A 24,939-nucleotide genomic window follows, 5' to 3' on the forward strand; every position below is an offset into this window, starting at 1 on the left:
AAGGCCTGCTGTCACAGCCCAGGATTTCCTCTGCCCCATCCCGGATTTGCCCCTTTTCACTCGCTGCCCCTCACTCCTGGAACCTTCTTCCCCCGCGAGCAAGAGCCATCACTTCTTTAACCAGCTTCAAAACGGAGTTGAAGACCATTCTGTTCAGGGCAGCGTTGCCTGGCATTGCATAATTGTCACTTGCTATTTGATGTTCTTTTGTTGTCTGTTTTATTGAATCATTTCCTGTACTGCTATGTATCTTATATGTATTATCCCAGGGGTTGGCAACCTACGGCCCGCGGGCCGGATCCAGCCCGCGGAGGCTTTTCTGCCGGACCCCGCGCAGTCCTGCCGCCGATTGCCGCCGTTTCCGCGCCGCTCTGGGCGCCATTTTATTTTTCAAAATGGCGGCGGAAAGGTCGCGCGAGACTTCGCCACCATTTTGAAAAGCAAAATGGCGGCGGCAGAGGAGGAAGAGGAGGGCCGCGCAGCCTGGGGTGGAGGAGGCAAAGGCTGAAGACCACCGCGGCCCTTCCCTGCCTCTCTGCCGGCTCCGCGCGGCCCTCCCCGCGGGGCTCCATGCGGCCCTCCCCGTGGGGCTCCGCGGGCCATCTCCGCCTCCCCACGGGGCTCCGCACGGCCCTCCCCGCCTCCCCGCGGGGCTCTGCGGGCCATCCCCGCCTCCCCACGGGACTCTGCGCAGCCTTCCCCACCTCCCCGCGGGGCTCCACGTGGGCGGCCCCGCGCTGCCAACCACCTCTGTCTCCTCCATCCTGCCCCCAGGCTGCACGGCACATGGAGGAGGGGGAGGAGAAAAAAGAAGAGGAGGAGGAGGCAGCAGCAGGAGGAAGAGGAGATGGGGGCAGCAGGAGGAGGAAGAGCAGGAGGAGGAGGAAGAGAGAGGAAGAGAAGGTGGTGAGTGGCCAGAGGCCACATGGGTTTTTTTGTTTTATTTTGCATTCTTTTTAATTGCTAACAGGTGTCCCTGCCTTGACAATGATAGTGTGATGATGATGATGATGATGACAATGATGATATAAGCCAGCTTGAGAGGCATGGAGGCACTGTTTCTGAAGCCAAGAGAGTGTGACCTTGCAAAGTGTGTTTTGTGTGCTTTTAATGCTAACAAGTCTCCCTTGCTTTGACAATGATAGTGTGATGATGATGCAGCTTGAGAAGCATGCAACTACTGTTTCAGAAGCTGAGAGAGTGTGACTTGCAAAGTGTGTTTTGTGTGCTTTTAATGCTAACAAGTCTCCCTTGCTTTGACAATGATAGTGTGATGATGATGATGATGATGCAGCTTGAGAAGCATGCAACTATTGTTTCAGAAGCTGAGAGAGTGTGACCTTGCAAAGTGTGTTTTGTGTGCTTTTAATGCTAACAAGTCTCCCTTGCTTTGACAATGATAGTGTGGTGGTGATGATGATGATGATGATGATGATGATGATGACAATGATAATGATATGAGTCAGCTTGAGAGGCATGCACGCACTGTTTCTGAAGCCAAGAGAGTGTGACTTTCCAAAGTGCCTTTTCTGTGTGTTTTTGGTTCTTTAATGGCGATATTGATATCAGAAAGCCTCTGAGGCAAGGCCAATGTAAATTGCTGTGATTTTTACAAACCCATGCGCAGTGAAGAAAAACCAAAGTCCCTTAACCAAGTACACATTTCTGAGAAGTACACTTGGTCCAAGAACGGTGAAACCACCTTGACATGTTCAATATGCATAGCCATGTTAAACCATGCTAAGTGTTAAACCCAAGGGGTTTGATTATGGAATAAGCCTCTGAAATATGCAAGAGGCCATGTTAAGTAAAGCCATGTGAAATGCACAACTGTGCTGTTGTGTGTGTTTTGGAATGCAGGTTGGGGGTGTTTGTCCAGAAAGGCACCGAGGAGGAGAGGGCGGGCACACGCCTCCTCCTCCTTGCAGGGCTTTGGTAGAGGCTCCGCCCCGGAGAGTGGCTCCGCCCCGGAGGGTGGAAGCTCCGCCCCCAGCAAGGAGCCACGCCCCGGAGGGTGGAAGCTCCACCCCCGGCTTCGGCCCCCCCGACTTGTCGGGGGGACACCAACCCAGCCCCCGGCTCCAAAAGGTTGCCTACCCCTGCATTATCCTACTAGAGATGCCCCTTCCCCACCACCACTCCCTCTGTGTCGTGTCTTTCTAGATTGTAAGCCTGAGGGCAGGGAACCGTCCAATTAAAAAGATTGTATGTACAGCGCTGTGTACATTTACAGCGCTTTATAAATAAAGGTTAATAATAATAAAAAATGAGCTCAGAAATACAGTACTGTAAATACTTTAGAGACTGTACCTTAGAAGATTTTTACAGTCTTCAGCACTGCTTCTCTTGTGGATCCTCCTAGTTTTGATCCTCTGAAAGCAAGTAAATTAGCCCACAGAGAACTGAATGGAAGCCCTGCAGACTGCAGAATGTATGTATCTATTAATCTCTACATGCCCTTCCTTTCCTCTGGCTCTCTTACAGCCCAAAGCTGCCAAGTACAATAGCTCTGAATGTACTCTTTAGTAGGGATGCTTTCATCCAGTGCCAATACAAATTCTCACAACTCTTAGAACAATCAAAGGAACATGGAAGGAGGGGGCATCTTTTAATGACATGAGCTATTCAAGTGTACACAAATTCTATGCAGGGAGAAACAGAAAATGAAGAAAGACAGAGAGATAGATAAAATATTTTACTTTAAATATATTAAAATACTTTAAAATATTTCTGTATCCCTACTACTGACTACCGTATATATCCTAATGCCTTTGGAGGCTGAACAGTAAAAATGCAACAGTTATTAAACACAACAACAAAAATATTACTTTACTCCATCAGGCTAACTTGACACAGGATAGTTTAGCCATTACTTAATAAAGTGTTTGATTCAACTAAATTTCTGCTTCTTAATATTAAAAATGATTAAAAAAACATTTTGGGATGAAACCTGAACCGACAAAAGCAATAGCAGCACTGCTTGTTAATATGCAAGAAGTAGCCACAAGGCAGTCTAAACAGAGTTCAAAGCTTAGAAAAATAAACAGTCAAAATAAGAGGTATAATCTCACTTTGCTCCACATTCTCTGATCTGTGGGATCAGTACATAACTAAGACATAACATGTAGGCCAGTGATGGCAAATGTTTTAGAGACTGAGTGCCCAAACTGCAACCCAAAGCCCACTTATTTATCGCAAAGTGCCATGTCCCTCTGACTTCCTAGTAACAAACTCTGGTGAACTCTGTGCTGAGGTGATGGTGTGTGTGCCCACAGAGAGGGCTTTGAGTGCCATTTCTGGCACTTGTGCCATAGGTTTACCACCACTGATGAAGGCTCTTAAAAACATAAAATGTAGGCTGCATATGATAACCAGAAATAGGACAAGATTAATTGGTTATGCATCTTGACACACCAGGAAAAGCAAACCGTTCCATCTAAAATGAGATTTATCTTCTTACACAAGCCAAACAAGACATTCCCTGAGATGTACACTTTAATAAAACTTACAAAAGGTTTTAGACAAACTACAGGCAACGTATAAACATCAAATTAATGCATATGAATGTATATGTACAATGTTTATTTAACTTACCATTAAAAACAAAAAGTACAGTTGGCCTTCCATATCCACAGATTCCTTATCCACAGATTCAACCACGGCTTGAAAATATTTTTTAAGCATATAAATTGTGACAAACGTTGTCACAACTAGCACAACACTCATAGTGTGACTATTTTGGACTATAAAAACTGTACAGATCCAGATGATGGTGATGAGAGCAGAGTCCCATATACAGAACCATTACAAATGTCCAATAATGCACCTAGAGTAGTGTGTCAATGTTCCTCTGTGCATTGTAAACTGTGCAATCATGAAACAGCTATGGGCATTCACTGTTTCTTAAATGTTGCACTGTGATGGTATTCAGTATTGGGATTTCACAGTATTAGCATAGTGTAATGCCACTCGCAAATATGTAGGTCTTGACTATGCTACACAAGCTTAGCTTTGCAGCAGCCTCACCTACTCTCTCCCTAGGACACTTCCTTCCTATCTTCCTCAGAAACTTAATCCTATCTGACTTTTTTTAATTAACTCTCTCCACAATATTCCAAACATTACCTTCCATTCTCATTTTCTCAACTAATCATCCTACACATGCTCTACACAACATTCTACACATGTCACTCGACCTTCAAACACTCTCCTAAGCCTACCTACTATCTAATATCACAATACAAATAAGCAAACTATATAACAAACTGCGTAATGTCACAGCTCCATCACCTCCCATAGTGCCCATCTCTTATGCATCCTGCATCATTTTACCCCTTGACACTATTTAATTCTCACTAATCCTTTCTCCTCTGAAGGAGCCATGAGAACTCTAGCCCAAAATAATAAAGCCTACAGAAATAAAACATATGAAGTTTTAGGCTGTAGCTGATATTCCTTGTAGGGGTAGAACATTAACAAAAGGAGAATATGCCAATATAGAAAACTTGGGAGATTGGTTCTGAGATTATTATTATTATTACTGTATGATAAACAATAACATCTACTGTATATACTCATGTATAAGTCTAAAATTTTAGTCAAATAATAATAATAATAATAATAATAATAATAATAATAATATCTTTATTTATATCCCGCCCTTCCAAAAAGATCAGGGCGGCTTACAGCAATGCAACAAGTGCAAACAGATACAGGTTAAAAACATCAAACATTAACAATATGCAGTCTAAAAACAATAGCAAAAGCCCCGTTAGCCCATCCTCATGGCCACGGAAGAGGAGGGAGGCCCACAGGATATTTAGTCGGGGAATGCCTGCTTGAATAGGAAGGTTTTAAGGTCCTTCCTAAATTGGGCCAGGGTGGTAGATGAGCGGAGCTCCGTGGGCAGCGTATTCCAAAGGGCTGGGGCAGCTGTGGAAAAGGCCCTTCTAGAAGTAGAAGCTAACCTAGCCCCAGGCACCTTCAGCAGTTGCTGCCCAGATGTTCTGAGGGTGCGAGGCGGATTGTACGGGGAGAGGCGGTCCTTTAGGAATCCTGGGCCCAAGCCATTTAGGGCTTTATAGGTGATAACCAACGCCTTATATTGAGCTCGGAAGTCTGTGTCGACTTATTCATGGGTCAGTATAAGTACTATACTTTCATACTTATTTTAAAAAGGAAAGGAAAGATCATAATCTGCCCTGGAAGCACTGACTTTCCTCTATTATCTCATCCATACAGCCTTTACTATGAGCACAAATAGTTAATGTATGCTGGAATTTTGTATGTTTGACAATGTTTTCGTTTGCATCATCCGTTACATCCTTTGTTACATGCCTCTAAATTTTACCCTTGACTTATCCATGGATCATATCAAAATCCCTAATTCTGGCCTCCAAACCTGCCCTCTGAAGAAGAGGATTTATATCCATGAAAGCTCATGCTAAAATAAAAACCAATTAGTGTTAAAGGTATTGCTACATTCCCTTTCCTCCCTCCCTTTTATTCTTTTTCCTTCAGCTGTACTGCCTGTCTAGGCCAGGTGAGGCCCCCAAAAGCCCCTAGACCCCACCAATTTTAATTTTTTTAGGGGGAGCATTTTTTATCTAAACACCCCTAAATGTCCTAAAACCACAACAAAATGAAACAATTTAGTCCCCACAATCACTCCAACATCTCCACATGGCTCCACCCGGCCCTTGGAAACATTTTTCTTAAAATGTACCAAAAACAAACCAGAAGTGATGTGACATCAGGTGCATTGCTGTGGCTTTTGCAGGGGGTGAAAAATGATGGTTTTGTGGTGAGAGCAAAATGAGTGACCTTATCCTCAACCTCTCCAGAATTTCTCTTCATTCATAACAATCACTGTGGGTATTCACAAACAATGTGTTCAAAGTTCAAAGGTGTTGGCTTTTTAAGAACATGATTAGTTCCATTACATTCTATTATAGCTCTATCGCTGGCAAAAACTGATAAAAACATCACCCTGGTTTAGCCATTCCAGTTAATCAGTGCAATACTGTAACAAAACCTTTACAGCAACCAAAATATTCTTCCTATAGCAGAAACCTGCTCCTGAAAATGTCCTGTGTGATATTATGGGAGTCATAGTTTCAGCCCATTTTAAATAGTCCAAGAGAATCATGAAACACAAGAGATCTCTAAAAGTAGAAAATAACTTAGAATTATATGTACAGTCGGCCCTTCTTATACATGGATTTTTTATACACGGATTCAAGCATACATGGTTTGAAAATGTTAAAAAAAAGTATAAATTTCAAATACTGTATCAAACCTCTATTTTCCATTTTTTATAAGGGACACCATTTTGCTATGTCATTATATTTAATGAGACTTAAGCATACACGGATTTTGTTATACACGGGGGATCTTGGAACCAAACCCCAGCGTATAACAAGGGCTGTCAATGTACCATATTCCATTAATCTATAAAGTAATGTCATTGGACAAAAAACACGTTGAAGCATCATGAAAACCAAGATTGAGAGTTCCTGCATGGCAGGGGGTTGGACTGGATGGTCCTTGTGGTCTCTTCCAACTCTACGATTCTATGATTCTATGATTCAATACAAGAATCCAGACATTTTAATGTTATAATAAATAAGTAGCCCAGATGACAAAATGGAAAATTTGCACCATGAATAAGAAGAATAAGAATTACCCCAAAGGAAGGTAAAGGTAAACCCCCTCTTAGCAAATTCTGCCAAGAAAACCCCATGATAGGTTCACTTTAGGGTTGCCATATGTCAGACATGGCTTGAAGGCACACTACAACATTATTTAATATGCTTTTGACAAAGTTTAGGATGTGAAAAGACAGCAGTCCATTATCTGTGAAGAGTTATAAAACAACACTATCATAGAAGGTAGGTATTTAGAAGACCGCGCTTCCACCAGCTGGTTGGTGAGGAAGGACCCAGGGCCCGCAGCCAGCAAAGCCAGGGCTGGCCCGGGATGGGTGGTAGCAGACTCACCCTGAGGGCTGGCCTCTCGATTGGGATCCATGGCTTCCAAAGGGGGAGACAGGGAAGAGGGGAAGAAAAAAGGAAGGGAGAAAGAGGGTTTTTGTTTTTTTTTTAGAATAGAGAAAGAGCAAGGAAGAAAGAAGCCAGGCGAGCCAGGTGAGTCTGAGGTAAAATCCAATCCGAATGGAGAAGGAAGGAAAAACGTCCTAACAGGAGCGAGGCAGGAAGAAGACGGCGCTGCAAGGGGTCACTCTGCCAATGGAGGAGGGGTCGGCCCCTGGCCTTTGTTTTTCTTATCTCCCTGCCTACCAGGTGCCATTGAGGCAGAGTTACCCGATATCAAGGAGGCTCGGCTCCTTCTCTGCTGGGAAGCAATGAAGCTGACAAACAACTGCAAGAACATCAATGATATAAATAGATACCAACAATGATCAATGCCAACGTTTCTGGAACAAAGAAATCTTCTGACTTGCTAAGAAGTAACCAGATAATAGAAAATCTCCAAGCAAATGTGATCAGCAAGGCTCCTTCTTCATACACTCATACAACAACAGATGAAATCTATATTCAGTTGTTGTATAACTTAAAGATATCATTTTGCATAACACTACTTCAAAGTCACTTTTATGCTTAGAGTATTCTGCTCTAAATGGATATGATGAAGATTAACAATTTTAAGATATACTCACTTAAAAGTGAAATAAACCGTGAAACAGAGTGGATGAAAATAATTTTTATCAGATTTTTAAAACAGTAAAATAAAATACTACCGGTACATTTGTACACTTTAAACATTCATTTAAAATGATAGTTAGAAATAGACTTAAGCCTATTATACATGTTCATAAAAAAATGTAATGGCTCTGTCACACTCACACACACCTACAACCAAGTATGAAAAAGCAAGGAAATTAATTTTTATAAAGAAAGCAAACAGAATGGAATGGTGGCCAAGGGGTCTAAACCATTGCCTTTGGGTAAAACAGAGTCCCTTATTTAAAAAATGGCAGCATCAAGGTTTGCTTTTGGGATAAAAAAAATGTTTTCATGCTGTGAATGGATAATCTGTGTATACAGAGGGCCCAACTGTATTATACCTGAAGGAGTCCCTCAAGGGAACAAAGAGGATAACATACACAGAAAGCTCTAGGGAGCCATATGAATTCAAATGATGGTGGGTCTTTAGAACTGTGTCTAAACTAGCTCGCTCCCGTTATTCAAACTTTGGCTCTGCCCACTCCCATCCTTCGGCTTAATAAAATAAGGAAGAGAGTGGGGCATGCTCTCAGCTACCAGCTTGGCTTGCCTGATGTTAATAATAGCTCTTGGGCTGGGGGAGCGGCATTTAAAATTTGCCGCTCCACCCAAGCCCACTCAAAGCATTGCTTTGGCCGTCCGCCACCCTTTCAGCCTGATGGAATGGGGAATAGTGGAGGGTGGCTCCTGATTTGGACTTGCCTTGGCCGATGAAGCCCCGATGGAATGGGGGAGAGTGCCGGCGTTCAGCTACGCATCTCTTCTGGGCTCTCTTCAGGATCAGTAGCAGCAGTAGCAAAACACGTTATAAACCACCCCAGGCATAAGATGTTGTTTGAAAACACTGAAATTCTGGACTATGCTAACAACTATCAGGTTAGAATGCCTAGGGAAGCCATTGAAATCCATAAATACCTGGACAACTTCAACAGGAAAGAAGAAATCCTTAAAGTAAACAAGGCTTGGCGACCAGTCCTGAAAAACACCAAAATCAAGAGGTTTTTGTGGGTTTTTGGGGCTGTGTGGCCATGTTCCAGAAAAGTTTCTTCCTGACATTTTGCCAGCATCTGTGGCTGGCATCTTCAGAGAATGCTTTGCCTGGAAGATGCCAGCCACAGATGCTGGCGAAACGTCAGGAAGAAACTTTTCTGGAACATGGCTACATAGCCCCAAAAACCCACAAAAAACTATGGATGCCGGCCATGAAAGCCTTCGACTTTACACCAAAATCAATATCCAGCAAATGCACATGAAAACCACCCAGGGTAAGAGGGTTTCCCAGCAGACAATGGATCATTAATTAAATAGACACCCTGAGGCCTTGCCATTCAACAATAGAGCAATACACAGATCAACAGATCAACATGCAAATCACTTCTCCTCAACCACTCTCTTCCATGCCAGCATTCTCTGAAGATGCCAGCTATAGCTTCTGGTGAAACATCAGGAATAAACCCTTCTTCTGACCCCTGGTGGCACAGTGGCTGAATGCCTGTACTGCCACCACTCACAAACCACAAGGTTGTGAGTTCAATACCATCTAGGAGCTCTGGGTCGACTCACCCTTGCATCCTTCCGAGATCCCTAAAATGAGTACCCAGATTGATGGGGGCAGTTAGCTTACACTTTGTAAACCGCTTAGGGAGTGCTTAAGTGCACTGATAAGCAGTGTAGAAATGTACTTGCTATTGCTATTGCTAGAACATGGCCTCATCGCCCAAAAAACCTACAAAAAACTATGGATGCTGGCCGTGAAAGCCTTCGACTTCACATAATGGTTTCCAATTGGCAAGATGGTCAGGCAAGGCGGCATTATTTTTTACAAATATAATACAGTGGGTCCTTCACATTTGCTGGGATTAGGGACACAGGACCCCCCATGAAAGTGGGGAAAACTGCCAATTAAAAAACAGGGCTTTTAAAATCTGAAATAACACCTCTCTAGGAATCTCTAAATTCTCCAGAGCAACTCTGTGGTTAACATCTGCTGGAAACTGGTCAGTTGTGCTAGAAGACCTACAAATGCCTAGTAGGAATCTCTAGGACCTGGAAAGCAATCTCTGGTTAAAGTTGGCCTTAGAGTCATGCTGGAGGACCTCAGGGATGTAGCTGGGGGGGGGGATCTGGGGGTCCGAACCCCCCCCCTTCCATTAGAAAAATGAATGGTGTGTGCTGCTGCGCTGCTGCACTCAAGCCCCATTATAATGGTGGCACTTAGTCTGGACCCCCCCCCTTCCTAAAATCCTAGCTACGTCCCTGAGGACCTAGACACTCCTAGAGATATAATATTAATCAAATTTGTGAATAATCAAATCCCCAAAAGTCAAAGCCAAAAAAGTGGAGGGACAACTGTATATTTATTGTAGTAGTAAATTATCATTATATTAAGAGCAAAATTCCAACATCAAACAACATTCAAATATAAAAGCAAATAAACATGCCACTCTGTGTTTTAAGGAGGGTATAACCCCATTTTACACAGGCTGAATCCTTATTTCCAGATCTGTCTTCCAGCTGATCAGAACCTCTGTCTCGCCTGGGTTAAGCTTCAATTTATTTTTCCTCATCCATTCCATTACAGCCACTAGGCATCAGAACAGAAATAGCTTCTTGGAATTAAGAGGAAAGGATTAACAGAGCTGGGAATCATCAACATACTGGTGACACCTGACCTCCAAACTCTGGACAACCTCTCCCACCAGTTTCACATACTGTATAAGCTAAATAATACAAGAGATGAAATTGAAGTGTGAAGAACTCCACAGGCCAATGGCCAAGGGGTTGAACTGGAATCTCCCAGCACCACTCACTGAGAGCACCCTTCCAGGAAAGAATGGATACATTGTAGAGCAGTGCTCCCAATCTCCATTCCAGCAAGGTAACCTAGAAGAATACGATGGTTGATGGTATCAAAACCTGCTGAGAGAACCAGCAGAACAAATGGGGATATTGTCCCCTCTCTGCAGTTCCCAGAAAAGGTAATTTACCAAGACAACCAAAGCTACCTTCATTCCACAACCAAGCCTGAAAGCAGTCTGAAAGGGTCTAAATAATCTGCCTCATCCTGGAACCCTTGGAGTTGAGAAGCCACCACACATTCTAGTACCTTGTCCAAAAATGGGATGTTGGAGACTGGTTTATAATTATCCAGCATAGTAGGATCTGGGGAAGGTTTTTCCCCCCAGAAGAGATCTTACAGCCTCCTTCATGTGTGTTGAGGCTCTGTCCTGTTGCAAAGAGGGATTAATCACTCCCCTTACCCTCTCAGCAAGTTCTCCTCTGACCTATTTAATAAATCAGGAGAGACAAAAGTCTAGTACACAAGTGGTGGCTCTAACTTCTGCATCCTCAGGCTGCACAAACTGAAAAGTATGCATCAGCACTGAACAAGCAGGGACCAAGGATACACTCACCAGACCTGTATTAAATCCAAGTCAGAGTGAATCAGAGCTATTTTATGTGCAAAGTGGTAGGCAAATTCTTTGCAGCAGGCTGTTGAGTGCTAAAATTCTCCTTTGGGTCAGACTGTAACAGACCCCTGGCCATTCAAAAATACCAACACTGGACAGTTCCATGAGATAACAGACCACTGCAACTCTACCTCCCTGTCCCCAAGGCCTTGCCTGATATTTCAGGCAGAGCAGAGAGAGAACATTTAACCCTTCACAGCTTCATCCAACCAGGTCTCTATTATACATGCCAGGTCAGCACATTCAAGTCCTGGATAGCAGCTGTTTTACCATTCACCAATTTGGCATTAAGAGCAAAATTTTGAACTCAGGGGGACTGCTGCCAAGCTATTCAGATTATTTGAAATGGGAGATGGTTTAACAGTTACTTTACAAATTACTTTTAAAAATAGTAATATTTTTTTAAAAATTAGAAAAACAAAAAAAAAAAAAAAAAAAACCAACCCTGAAAACCAATGTTTCTCATTAACCCCAATGCAACACTTTTACACTTTAAGAAGGAATCATAGAATCATAGAATTGTAGAGTTGGAAGAGACCACTAGGGCCATCCAGTCCAACCCCCTGCCATGCAGGAAATCCAAATCAAAGCATCCCTGACAGATGGCCATCCAGCCTCTGTTTAAAGACCTCCAAGCAAGGAGACTCTATCACCCTCCGAGGGAGTGCATTCCACTGTCGAACAGCCCTTACTGTCAGGAAGTTCCTCCTAATGTTCAGGTGGAATCTCTTTTCCTGTAGCTTGCATCCATTGTTCCGGGTCCTGTTCTCTGGAGCAGCAGAAAACAAGCTTGCTCCCTCCTCAATATGACATCCTTTCAAATATTTAAACAGGGCTATCATATCACCTCTTAACCTTCTTTTCTCCAGGCTAAACATCCCCAGCTCCCCAAGTCGTTCCTCATAGGGCATGGTTTCCAGACCCTTCACCATTTTTGTCGCCCTCCTTTGGACACGCTCCAGTTTCTCAATGTCCTTTCTGAATTGTGGTGCCCAGAACTGGACACAATATTCTAGGTGGGGCCTGACCAAAGCAGAATACAGTGGCACTATTACTTCCCTTGATCTAGACACTATACTTCTATTGATGCAGCCTAAAATAGCACTGGCCTTTTTAGCTGCCGCATCACACTGTTCACTCATGTTCAGCTTGTGGTCTACTTGGACTCCTAGATCCCTTTCTCACGTAGTTTCATTCAGCCAGGTGTCACCCATCCTATATCTGTGCATTTTATTTTTCCGCCCTAAGTGCAATACCTTACATTTCTCTGTGTTGAATTTCATTTTGTTAGCTTTGGCCCAGCTTTCTAGTCTATTCAGGTCATTTTGAATCTTGATCCTGTCCTCTGGGGTATTAGCTATTCCCCCTAATTTGGTGTCATCTGCAAATTTGATAAGTATGCTCCCAATTCTGTCATCCAGGTCATTGATAAAGATGTTGAATAGCACTGGGCCCAGGACAGAGCCCTGTGGGACCCCACTGGTCACTTCTCTCCAGGATGAAAAGGAGCCATTGTTGAGCACCCTTTGGGTTCGGCCGGTCAACCAATTACAGATCCATGTAACAGTTCCTTTGTCTAGCCCACATTTTACAAGCTTGTTTGCAAGAATGTCATGGGGAACCTTGTCAAAGGCCTTACTGAAATCAAGATATACTATATCCACAGCATTCCCTTCATCTACCAAGCTGGTAATTTTATCAAAGAAAGAGATTAGGTTTGTCTGGCATGACTTGTTTCTCTGAAACCCATGTTGACTTTTTGTGATTATGGCAGTGCCTTCTAGATGTTCACAGACTCTCTGTTTAATGATCTGCTCCAGAATCTTTCCTAGTACTGATGTCAGACTAACTGGACGATAATTGTTGGGATCCTCTTTTTTCCCCTTTTTGAAGATGGGGACAACGTTTGCCCTCCGCCAGTCTGCTGGGATCTCTCCTGTTTTCCAGGAGTTCTCAAAGATTATTGCCAATGGCTCCGATATTACTTTTGCCAGTTCTTTTAATACCCTTGGATGGAGTTCATCTGGTCCCGGAGACTTAAATTCATTTAGATTAACAAGGTGTTCCTCTACTATCTCTTTACTTATTCTGTGCTGAAATTCCCCTATTCTGTCCTCTGCTCCGTTATCCTCAGGTTGAGCACCCTTTGCCTTTTCTGAGAAGACTGAGGCAAAGAAGGTGTTGAGTAATTCTGCCTTTTCTCTGTCTCCTGTTAACAATTTGCCATCTTCTCCACGCAGTGGCCCTACCGTTTCCTTCTTCTTCCTTTTGTTGCGGACATATCCAAAAAGCCCTTTTTATTGTTCTTAACCTCTCTAGCAATCCTGAGTTCATTCTGCGCTTTGGCTTTTCTGACTTTACCCCTACACATGCCTGCTATTTCTTTGAATTCCTTTTTCGTGATTTCCCCCTTTTTCCATTTCTTATACATGTTCCGTTTCAAACTTAGCTCGGTTGAAAGTTCCTTAGTCATCCATCCTGGTTTCTTGAGACACCTCCCGTTTTTCTTTCTCACTGGAACTGTTTGAAATTGTGCCTTCAGTATCTCCCTTTTGAGAAAGTCCCATCCGTCCTGAACTCCTTTATCTTTTAGTATTTCTGACCATGGAATCGCCCTCAATACTTCTCTAAGTTTACTGAAATCCACTCTCCTAAAGTCTAGGATGCGTGTCTGACTATGCCTGGCTTCTCCTTTCCACTGTATTACAAACTCCAGGAGAACATGGTCACTTCCACCTAATGATCCCACCACTTGCACCCCATTAACCAAGTCATCCTTGTTGGTTAGGATCAGATCTAAAATAGCTGACCCCCTTGTTGCCTCTTCCACCTTTTGGACCATGAAATTGTCTTCCAGGCAAGTGAGGAATTTGCTAGACCTTGAGGATTTTGCTGAGTTTGACTTCCAGCAAATATCAGGATAGTTGAAGTCGCCCATCACTACTACATCTCTCTTTTCTGACTGTGTGGTCATCTGTTCTAGAAAGATATCATCCAATTCCTCAGTCTGACTTGGGGGTCTGTAGTAGACTCCCACCGTAACATCCTTGTTGTTTCCCTCCCCTTTGATTCTTATCCAGATGCTCTCCACCTGGCTTCCATGATTGATGTCCAGGATCTCTTCACTGGTGTAAATATCCCTGACATATAGTGCTATTCCTCCTCCTTTCCTGTTTGGCCTATTTCTCTTAATAAGGTTATACCCCTCTATTTCCACATTCCAATCATGAGACTCATCCCACCAGGTTTCAGTGATGCCTATTATATCATATTTGCTTTGTTGTACTAGGAGTTCGAGTTCATCTTGCTTATTTCCCATGCTCTGTGCATTAGTGTAGAGACATCGCAGACCATGGTTCCCTTTTACTTGCTGCCTGTGCAAGTTTTTTTGCCTCCCACTGTTGGGTCCTTGCACTGTTTGCCTTGTTTACTTTATGTCAGTTTGACTATTTTCGCCATCCCTTTCGCCTTCCTTAATTTTGTCTCCCTTCCCCTCGGAACTCAGTTTAAAGCTCTCCTGATCAAGTTCTTGAGACTGTTGGCAAAAACATTTCTTCCAACTGGAGTGAGATGCAACCCGTCTGTTGCAAGAAGTCCCTCCTCATGGAACCGCAGCCCATGATAGAAGAATCCAAATCCTTCTCGGCGGCACCATCTGCGAAGCCAGTTGTTCACATCTGCTATTTTCCTCTCCCTTCCTGGACCATGCCCTTCAACTGGCAGAAGAGACGAGATGACAACCTGTACATCCATTCCTTTCAGCTTCCTACCAAGCGCCTCGTAATCCCTTTTGATGTTCTGAATGCTGTGTCTTGCAGTATCATTAGTTCCCACGTGGACCAAAAGGAAGGGGTATTGGTCAGTAGGCTTGACCAGTCTTGTCAGCCTCTCTGTCACATCACGGATCTTTGCACCTGGAAGACAACACACCTCTCGAGACATCTTGTCAGGCCTACAAATCACTGCTTCTGTACCCCTGAGCAAGGAGTCCCCCACTACGACCACACGCCTCCTCCGAGGCTTAGCAGCGACTGTTCCCTCGGGTGGGACTCTCAGGCTCCCCTGCTCTGTCCCTGAAGTCTGTCCATGCTGCTCTTCTTCATCCTCCTTGATAAGGGAAAGAGCTTCGAATCGATTCTCTAGCTGCAAGCTCCCCGAACAATTCTTTCTTGGCTTACTTCTCTTTGTGACATTCCTCCAGCTGTCTGCCTCCTCTGTTTGGCAAGTGACCTCTTCCACCCTAGCATCTTCCTCTGCGTGGTACTCATCCAAGATGGTTAGTTCTATTGTGTCCAGAAAAACCTCTTGTTCCCTAATATGCTGAAGTGTAGCTACTCTGGCCTCCAGCTGCTGCACTTTCTCCTCCAAGAGTGCTACCAACTTGCACTTGGTGCATGTGAAGTTCTCGACTTCTGTAGGCAAGAAGAGAAACATCCCACAAGAGTTGCAGGTGACTGCAGCAGATCCCTCGTTGTCCATACTGCAAAGTCTTTAGTAATGAATATAACAGTCAATCTACTGGGAATACTTCTTTAAAGGAAAGTACTGGCTGCTATCTTACACTTAAAGGGAAGGTTCTGTTTCAATGTCTGATTCTAACCTGATGCCACTTGAGCAGAGTTGTTGAGTTAAAGAAAACTAAAATGGAAGTTGGTATATAAAGCTAGTCTGCTAGCTCCGCCCCCTTGTGACTCACAGATGTGACACACAGAAGCTCCGCCCCTTCAGCAACGAGCACACGGTCTCAAGCACACGGTCTCAAAATGGCTGCCAAGCAGCTCCTCTCCTTCTCCTCTCTCTGGCCAGACTGTTCAATAGTAATTAAAATTACAATAGTAATTTAAAAAAAACCAAACCCTTCAGGGAGCCAAATGTAATATGCTACAAATTAATGTGATTACTTGTAACACATTACTTCTAAGCTCTGCTATAGAAGAAAAGATGTAAAAATAAAATAAAATTGTAAGAGCGTTCAGTAAGCTTACTAAAAAATTAAATAAAAACATTACAAACAAAGGAAGCTGCAAGTGCTAGTGCAGCAGATAAAGGATAGCAGGAGCCATAACGTTTGACAAGTGTAGTAGCAGGAAGGGTGAATTCTGGTATACATGAGTCAGAAAGACCACAAAGAAAAACATCAAGCTACCAAAAGAAAGTACAGCAGGGAGTTAACACAGTTGAATTGAAAACTCTCCCACCAAAGAAATCTTATAAGAAAAAGAACATAGATGGGAAAGACTTATAGCACACAAGGGATAACACGAGCAGGAACATTATCAGAATCTAAGGTGAAAATATGACAGGGGCCAGAATAAGGACGAGTGAGGACAGAAGGCAGGAACACCAACAATCTAAGATATCTGGATGACACTATGGTGTTGTTGTTGTTGCTACTGCTGTTGTTGTTTTTGTTGTTATTATTATTTATTATTTCTAACCTGCTTTCCTCTCAAAGCTGGGACCCAAAGTGGCTTACAATCTAAAAAACACAATACAATTAAAAACCTACAAAATTGACAATTAAAATGTTATTAAACTATTACAATATTAAAAAGATCATTCATTCAAAAATAGAATACAATTTTAAAATGATAAAATTACTATAAAAACACACACTTTAAAACAATACACCACTCCCAGAACTTTAAAAATTTTCCAGTTTAAATACCTGCCTAAACAAACTACTAGCAGAAAAAAGTTTTAAAGACTTGAAACAATTATTAAGATCAAAGAAGAAAGTGCAAAGGTGGGCCTACTGCTGAACATAAAGAAAATTAAAATAATGATCATGGAGGTTCTATATGAATTCAGCCTTGACAATGAGGATGTTTACATAGTTAAAAAGTTCCCGTACCATGGATCAAACATTGAGCAAAATGGAAACTGCAGCCAAGAAATCAGAAGAAGACTGGAATAGGAAGGGCAGCCATGAAAAAAACTAGACAAGATGCTAAGGAACACTAAAGTTAGAATCGTCCAAGCCATTATATTCCCCATTACCATGTATGGAGCTAGACAGTGAAGAAATCCAACAGAAAGAAGAAGAAAAAACTCATTTGAGATGTGCTGAAGAAGAGTACTGACAGCCAAAAAAACAAACAAATAGGCCCTTGAACAGATCAAACTTGAACTCTCTCTGGAAGCCAAGATGATGAAACTGCGGCTGTTGTACTTTGGACACATCACTAGAAGCTATGACTCACTAGAAAAGACAATGATGCTAGGAAAGGTAGAGGGAAGCAAAAGAGAGGAAGACGCATGCCAGATGGGTAGACTCAATCAGGGAGGTCACGGGCCTCAGTTTGCAGGACCTAAGCAGAGCACTGGAGGACAAGGGGTCTGTCTTATCTACAGGTTTGCCATGAGTTAGGGTCGACTTGAGGGCAGTTAACAACAACAGTCTCCAGAACTATATCCTACTATACCAATTAAAATTAAGTGAAAAGCTACCAGTAATGAAGACAAAGGGACCAAAACAGGAAACACAGAGGAACAAAAGAAATCAGACATACAGTTTTATCCAGCTGGTATCCTGGAGGTTTCTGTCAAGGGACCACAGAGCAATTCCACCTCTCCTTATAGCCCCAGCCCAAGAGCTACTCCAGAAAGTTGCTTCCTCTAAATATGAGACCCTTCTGGCAGTCTAAAGCAGAAGGACCAGCCTAAGATATACAATTATTCAGTATCAATCCCACCCCCACCCCATCTTTATAAGCAGTCAAATAAATCCTGAACTACATAACTTTCAAATGTTCCAGTTAGGGCAGGGAAACCACATCTGTCTCACTGCCTTGGCTGCTTTCCTCTTTCTGCTTGCAAGAATTTATCATGACTCCCCTTTGAAGTTATACAGGCCACAACAAAAGGCAATACAGTACAATCCTCATGTCTGAAAGGGATGTTTTCCCAGATGTTGTGTGGATAGTAGCTTACTGCAGGATAGCCAAAGGAGGGAAGTAGTATCTGGCTCCCTCTAGATTACCGCACTGCACTCTTATAGTGCTACTATTCCACTTTAACTGCTCCGGCTGCCTTCTGCTGCAATCTGGGATTTGCAGTTTAAGGAGGGGCATTTAGAATTCTCAGCCAGAGAGTTCTTGGGCATCATTGGGCCTCATTGAATTGCAAACCTCAGAATACAACAGGAGGCAGCCAGAGCAGTAGAAGTGGAATAGCAGCACTATAAGAGTGTAGTGCAGTAATGTGGTAAAATCTGAGGGGCTTGGCCAGCTTGTTACTGTTGTTGCTGTTTTCAACTTATGGCAACCCTGAGGTGAACCTAACATAGGGCTTTCTTGGCAAGATTTGTTCAGAGGAGGTTTGCTATTGCCTTCCTATGAGATTGAGAGTATGTGACTTGCCCAAGATCATCCAGTGGGTTTCATAGCCAAGCTGGGAATCAAAGCCTGGTCTCCAGAGTCACAGTGCAGAATCAAACCACTACAGCCTGCTGGGTCTCATTTGGCCAGCAACCCATGCATATCTCTCCATCCTCTGTAATATAGATTAGGCCAGGGGTTGGCAACCCCCGGCCCGCGGGCCAGATGCGGGCCACAGAGGTGGCAGGACCGGCCCCAGCCCGGTCCTGCCACCGCCGCCACCTCCTCCTCCTCCTAGGCCACTTGACCGTGCTGCCCTCCTCCTCCACTGCGCGGAGGAGGAAGAGGAGGGCCGTGCGGCCTGGGGCAGAGGAGGCAAAGGGGGAAGCCCTGCGCTGCCCTCCCTGCCTCCCCGCACGGGCCCGCGCCGCCCACCTCCTTCTCCTCCTTCTCCTCTGCCCCGCCCCCAGGCCGCGCAGCGCATGGAGGAGGGGGAGGAGAGGAGGAGAAGAAAGAAGAGGAGGAAGAGGAGGAGGGGGAGCAGAAGGAGGAGGAGGAAGAGAATTATTTACACACACACACACCCGTTGTCTGGGGGACACCAACCCGGCCCCCGGCTCAAAAAGGTTGCCTACCCCTGGATTAGGCTGATTGGCTCAAAGTGAGCATGTTATGAGAAAATGAAATCTGACCTAAATTATAATGTGCATTAAGACGACTAAGGTGAGATTATTGTAATTTGGACATATCATGCTACATGTATTCCAATAGTCATATGTGAAATGTTGGAGGATGTGGAATTATGGTCATCAAGTAATGACTGCAACTCTCCAAATGTAAATACCTGTAAATGCATGTGTATGCTGAAAAATAAAAACTATCATTTGTCTCTTTCATGTGGGATTCTATGAAAGAGCTACAATGTATGGCTATCTATATTCTGGCAAAGTCTGAAGCTGCCACCTCTTCCTATTATTGTCCTTTGGGTGCTCCCTCCTTGCCTATCTTTCAGCAAGGGAAAAAAGAGGAGTCTAGTCTAATTAAAATTAAAACAGAAGTCAAACAAGCAATTGGTGAGAAGGTACAGCATGCTTCAAGTCACACCAATGAATGGCACAGCCATCACTGCTGTACATCTGCAATACTTCCCTTGGAATAACATATTTCATTACTATGACCAGCTACATTTCTGCATGCCTTTCATCTGAGCAGTCTCCACTTCTCAGATGGCACTATAGAAATGACTGGAAGTTATATGAAGAACCCCCACCCCAAAGCTGCAGATAGCACAACTGTAGAGCAATTAAATGGATCTGCATACAGTACATACACAAAATAATAAAGTTTTCTTCTTCTTACAAAAGTAATGAATGCAAATTGCTTTTAGAACTTATTTCCATGACATTAAGCCAGCTGTTTTTAAACTTTTCAGCCCACAGACACCATAGTGAGTATCACTGCTCGAAGTGAGGAGGAGATCATTGCATCAGAACTGTTTTAAAATTAACCAGCCGTAAAAGATTTTGAATGCTTTAACACTGTAGGTGAGAACGCTATGTATTGTTGTTCTGGTGGTGAAAGTCTAATAGATGCACAACTGGAAAAAAGTCAAAGATATAGAAGTAGTAATTTATATATCACTGTCTACTACAAACCACTCACTCACAATATCCTTCCTATGCCAATACATGGTTGCCATGTTCTATGATCCCAGAATAGTTAAACAGAAGCAGTTAGATGATCCAAGAATGACCAGTTATCTTCAGGCATTTTTTTTTAAAAAAAAGAAACAATAAGCATTTGTTAATTATTAAAGGACCAAAGTGAATTTGTTACATCTTAAAAATGCTGCGCCAGTTTGGATGAATGTCAAATTTATAAAGTCAGAATTTCAACATGAACAAATTGGCATATACAATATGGTCTATCAATTATGTCACGGACTAAAACCTGACACTGTCTGAGATTCTGATGAGATGGCAGTTGATTATACAATGCACCCTTGCTTTACATGGAGGATCCACTCTGGACTCCCCCCACGTAAAATACCACCTATGTTCAAGCCCCATTTAAATGAATGGGGCTCATGCACATGGCGGCGTGGCAGTGCGCACGCCCCATTAGTCCCTATAGGACGCGACGTCCCTTCTCCCCGCGCGGCTTTCAGCATATGCTGAAAGCTGCATAAAGCACGCCTGCGTATGACACGGACACGCTGTACAAACAGCTGATGATGAACTATACCTGCTTCTGTAGCATCTCCACCTGCCAAAGTTCCATTTTCTTGCTGAGGTACCAGATTTTTCAGTATAACTTGTGTGGCCCCAAGTCTTGGCAATGTAACATGTGTGAGAAATGGCAAACTGTTTTTCTTGGCAAATGCCTGACTGGTCTCTCTTCTTTTCCGAAGAAAACCACCCTCTGGAAACAATACAATCCACTTGCGATCACGGCTCCTGTAATATTTTTCTAGATGTTCTTGGAGAAGCACAAGCTGCTGGTCACGGTAAGCTTTTCCCTAAAATACGAAAGATAAATGGAAATACCCAAGTAAAATTAAGATTATCTTTTTTTTTCAAGCAATCAGAGGTTCCCAAGGAACTCCCCCCCCTCCAATCAATACTGAATTTAGTGTGCTAAGGAAAGAAAAACAAACACTCAACTATCAAGTCAGAGTGCAGAGGGAAGCTATTGAAACCCATAAACACCTGGACAACTTCAACAGAAAAGAAGAAACCCTTAAAGTAAACAAAGTTTGGCTACCAGTCCTGAAAAAACCAAAGTCAAGGCCCAGCCCAGACAAATGAAAACCCCCAGGGAGAAAGGGTTTCCCCAGCAAACAATGGATCATTAATTAAATAGACACTCTGGGGCTTTGCCATTCAGCAACAGAACAATACACAGATTAACATGTAAATCGCTTCCTCTCAACCAACAGTATATATTCCCCACTCAATTCCATGTCAGAATTCTCTGAAGATGCCAGCCACGGCTGCTGGCAAAATGTCAGGAAAAAAACTTTTCTAGAATTTGGCCTCATAGCCCCCCCAAATACATAAAAAAACTATTGATGCTGGTCATGAAAGCCTTCAACTTCACATTGTTCAATTTATGTTACACACTTTGCCTACCCACCACAGCTGATGCCACTAATGTTTTTTAACTGTTACCTGTCTTATAAAGAAGTCTCCATGAATTAAAGATACAATTCCAAAATTTGTATATTTAAAAATATGATCCATCAGCCACATCATCTGACGAACAACCTGAAAAAATCAGATAAGAACTTGTCAATACATTCAAAGAAAAATGACTTCTGCGACAGGTGGATGTGTACATGTATTTCATAAAAAATATACAAGCATATGCAGAAGTGGCCAAATTATGAGAAGGCATGACTCACTAGAAAAGACAATAATGCTAGCAAAAGTGGAAGGCAGTAGGAATAAAGAGACCACATGCCACATAGATAAGACTCAAACAAGAAGGCCATGACACTGAGCCAGCAAGTCTTGAGCAAAGTGGTTAAGGACAGAGATTCTTGGGGATGTTTCATTCACAGTGTCGCCATGAGTTGAAAATGACTCGAAGGCAGTGATACAGAAGTGGACAGAAATCCATACAGTAAATTCTTCTTACAATGGAAAAGACTAAATGTAAATGCTGTATCTTTAAGAATATTTACATGTTATTAATTTTCAACAAGTGCTCATCTGTCATCTATTGCTACCCCATCCCAAGACCTTCATAATTTTTATTTTACAGAAGAAAATAGATTTATTTGTATGTTAAGCATCTTGGAGTAAATCTTTTTTTCTCTAGATTCTTGAAATTATTTTGCAATGCTAATATGTTTTTAAAATATATTTGACAGAGATGAGTTTAAACAGTCCTTACTTTCAATCAAATGTTCTGTTCGATTTTACACTTCATTATTGTTTTGTTTTGTTTGCAAGAGAGAACAAGAACAAAGGAATAATCCAAGAATAAACTAAATATGGATAGTTTAATGAAATGTATCAGCTGCATTATTTAATTGATCCATTTTAAAAGGAGGCGGTATCCACTTGGTGGAAATTACATTTTAAAGACTGTGCAGTAATACAATAATGAATGGGAGTTTTGAAATGTTAAGGGTGTGGCAAAAAGAAAACCAAACTTCAATCATTTTAACTCCTATCAGATCCACCTGTAGCACACCTAGTGCACTTTGTCTATCATACTTGTAGCATTTTTGAATAATACAAATTTTTAACAATACAAATACAGTACACATTTTGAATGATATAATTTTTATGCACTTCGAATAAGGAAAATAAGGACCACATTAAAATATTGTGCCAACAAACATACATGTACTTGACTGTGTTATTTAGTTGTGATAAAAGCCATGGCCAACAGCAGCTTCTCAGGTATAAATATCATGCATCCATTTAATTTCAAAATAATCAACCACCAACCAACCATTTTAATTTCAACCACCATGCAGCCACTTAATTTCAAAATAATTTATCTCTATCAACAAATAAGTCTGTATTTTGTAGGGTAAATTTCTCCTGTTCTGTATGTGTATGTGTCTATAAGTTGCCTGTCAACCTATGGCAACCCCATGAATTCCATAGGGTTTACTTAGAAAAGGAATACTCAAGAGATGGTTTTGCCATTTCCTTCCAAGTATTAACCAGGGCTGACCTCAATTAGCCTCTAAGATCATACGGGATCTGGACTAACTAAAACTTTCCAGAAATAAAAATTAATATTTAAAATACACTGTTAATTTTGTGTGTGTTGATAAAGTGCTATCACCTGTGTTTGATAAATTTGTTGTTCTACTATGAGAAAACAATTCACATTAGTCTGAGGCCAAAAGTGATATACAGGGTTAAACAATTCTGCCACAAAGCACAAAAAAGTTGCATTAAAGTTTAAGAGTTTAGATTGAAACATTTAACATGAAGGTTCCTTTTCTGCACTAGCGAGGAAAGAATTCTTCATGCTTGGTCTCATTCCTCCCTCACAGCTTTTAGGCAGGGCTTTAAGAACCCTCAATCCAGCCTTACCTCCACAAGCAGGAGAAACAAACCTTCCCCCTATCACAGTGATGGAATGACAAGCTCTGGATAAGCATCAGCCTCAAACAACAACAACTGAACTACACTAACCTCCACCACAAGGGCAGGAAGGATTCCATCCCCAGTAATTCAGAAAAAGAACCTTCATTGTAAGTACCAATGTTCAATTTTCCTGAAGTGTGAGGAGATAATCGTTTATGTGAAGACTTGCCCAAGCGGTCACAACATAGGGTGGATAACTGTTCACGACAAAACTACATACCTATTGCAAGACATAATGTCAAATGACACATCTTCAAAAGCAAACCTATCAATCTTTTAATGTCTGATAAATGAAGAGGGAGAGGCCCAGGCCGCTGTCCTACAGATCTCCACCAATGAAAACACTGTACCCAATGCCACCCAAAAGCTGGAGACTTCTCATTTCCATGACACAGGAAGAAAAGTTCTGATTCAGTATAAAGGTAGTTTCATACATGTCCTTATGTCTGGTGTTATTGCCTTAGTGCGCAACTAGTTTTCTCTATTGTTCAAGAGACAGATTAATTTATCCATTATATACTGGAAACAGTTTCATTTTAGTATCAGCTTTAGTATTAACATATTTCCTACCATGTGAATTTTGTTTTTAAACCAGTTCAGACATTTTTTGAACAGATAAGTTGTAGTATACAGTGGTGCCTCGGGTTACGAAATTAATTCGTTCTGTGGCACCGTTCGTAACCCGAAAAGCCTTCGTAAGCCGAATTGCCATAGGCGCTAATGGGGAAAAGCCGCGATTCCGTGCGAAAAAGCCGAAAAAAGCACCAAAAGTTTTTTCGTAACCCGAAAAAACATTCGTAACCCGGAACAATGTTTTCCTATGGGATATTTTCGTATCCCGAAAATTTCGTAACCTGGGTATTTCGTATCCCGAGGTACCACTGTATATGATTTTATATTTTTACATTAGATAGCAATAAGATTATATATTAAATCAGATATTTACTTTAAAGTGAAATCCATTTTATACTAGAGTAAAGCATAAAGGAGTAAAGATCATAATTTTTTCCAAACCAACACTGTTTGCAGACTAGATCTCGCTGCTATCAAAGCTGAAGATCATGAGAAGTACACAATTTCCATTCCATCACCTCTATGAAGAAGTTAGAGTTAAGAATGTGTTATAATGAATGGCCACAGCATTGTAGTATGTCTCATTTGGCAGCCATTATCTATAGCACATAAGAGCAAAAATAAGAGTGTCGGTTATTCTTGAATATCCACTACTTTACTTTCTGTTACTGGGTAACATTCACTATATAAACAAAAACTCTAGTAGGAAGCTGACAAA

At 42.2% G+C, this 24,939-nt stretch overlaps 1 protein-coding gene across 2 annotated transcripts in view; it reads right to left on the minus strand.

Annotated features, from left to right (window-relative positions):
* LPGAT1 (lysophosphatidylglycerol acyltransferase 1) overlaps positions 1 to 24,939 on the minus strand; it is a 118,205-nt gene that overhangs the window by 18,524 nt on the left and 74,742 nt on the right. For both annotated transcript variants that reach the window (XM_042471032.1, XM_042471030.1), the window contains exons 5-6: positions 21,705 to 21,800; positions 20,779 to 21,052 (exon numbers count right to left, since the gene is read on the minus strand). In XM_042471032.1, coding sequence (XP_042326966.1) covers positions 20,779 to 21,052; positions 21,705 to 21,800 — 370 coding nt within the window. The remainder of the gene's footprint in view (positions 1 to 20,778; positions 21,053 to 21,704; positions 21,801 to 24,939) is intronic.

Source organism: Sceloporus undulatus, chromosome 1, assembly GCF_019175285.1.
Source record: "Sceloporus undulatus isolate JIND9_A2432 ecotype Alabama chromosome 1, SceUnd_v1.1, whole genome shotgun sequence".
NCBI classification, from domain to species: domain Eukaryota; kingdom Metazoa; phylum Chordata; class Lepidosauria; order Squamata; family Phrynosomatidae; genus Sceloporus; species Sceloporus undulatus.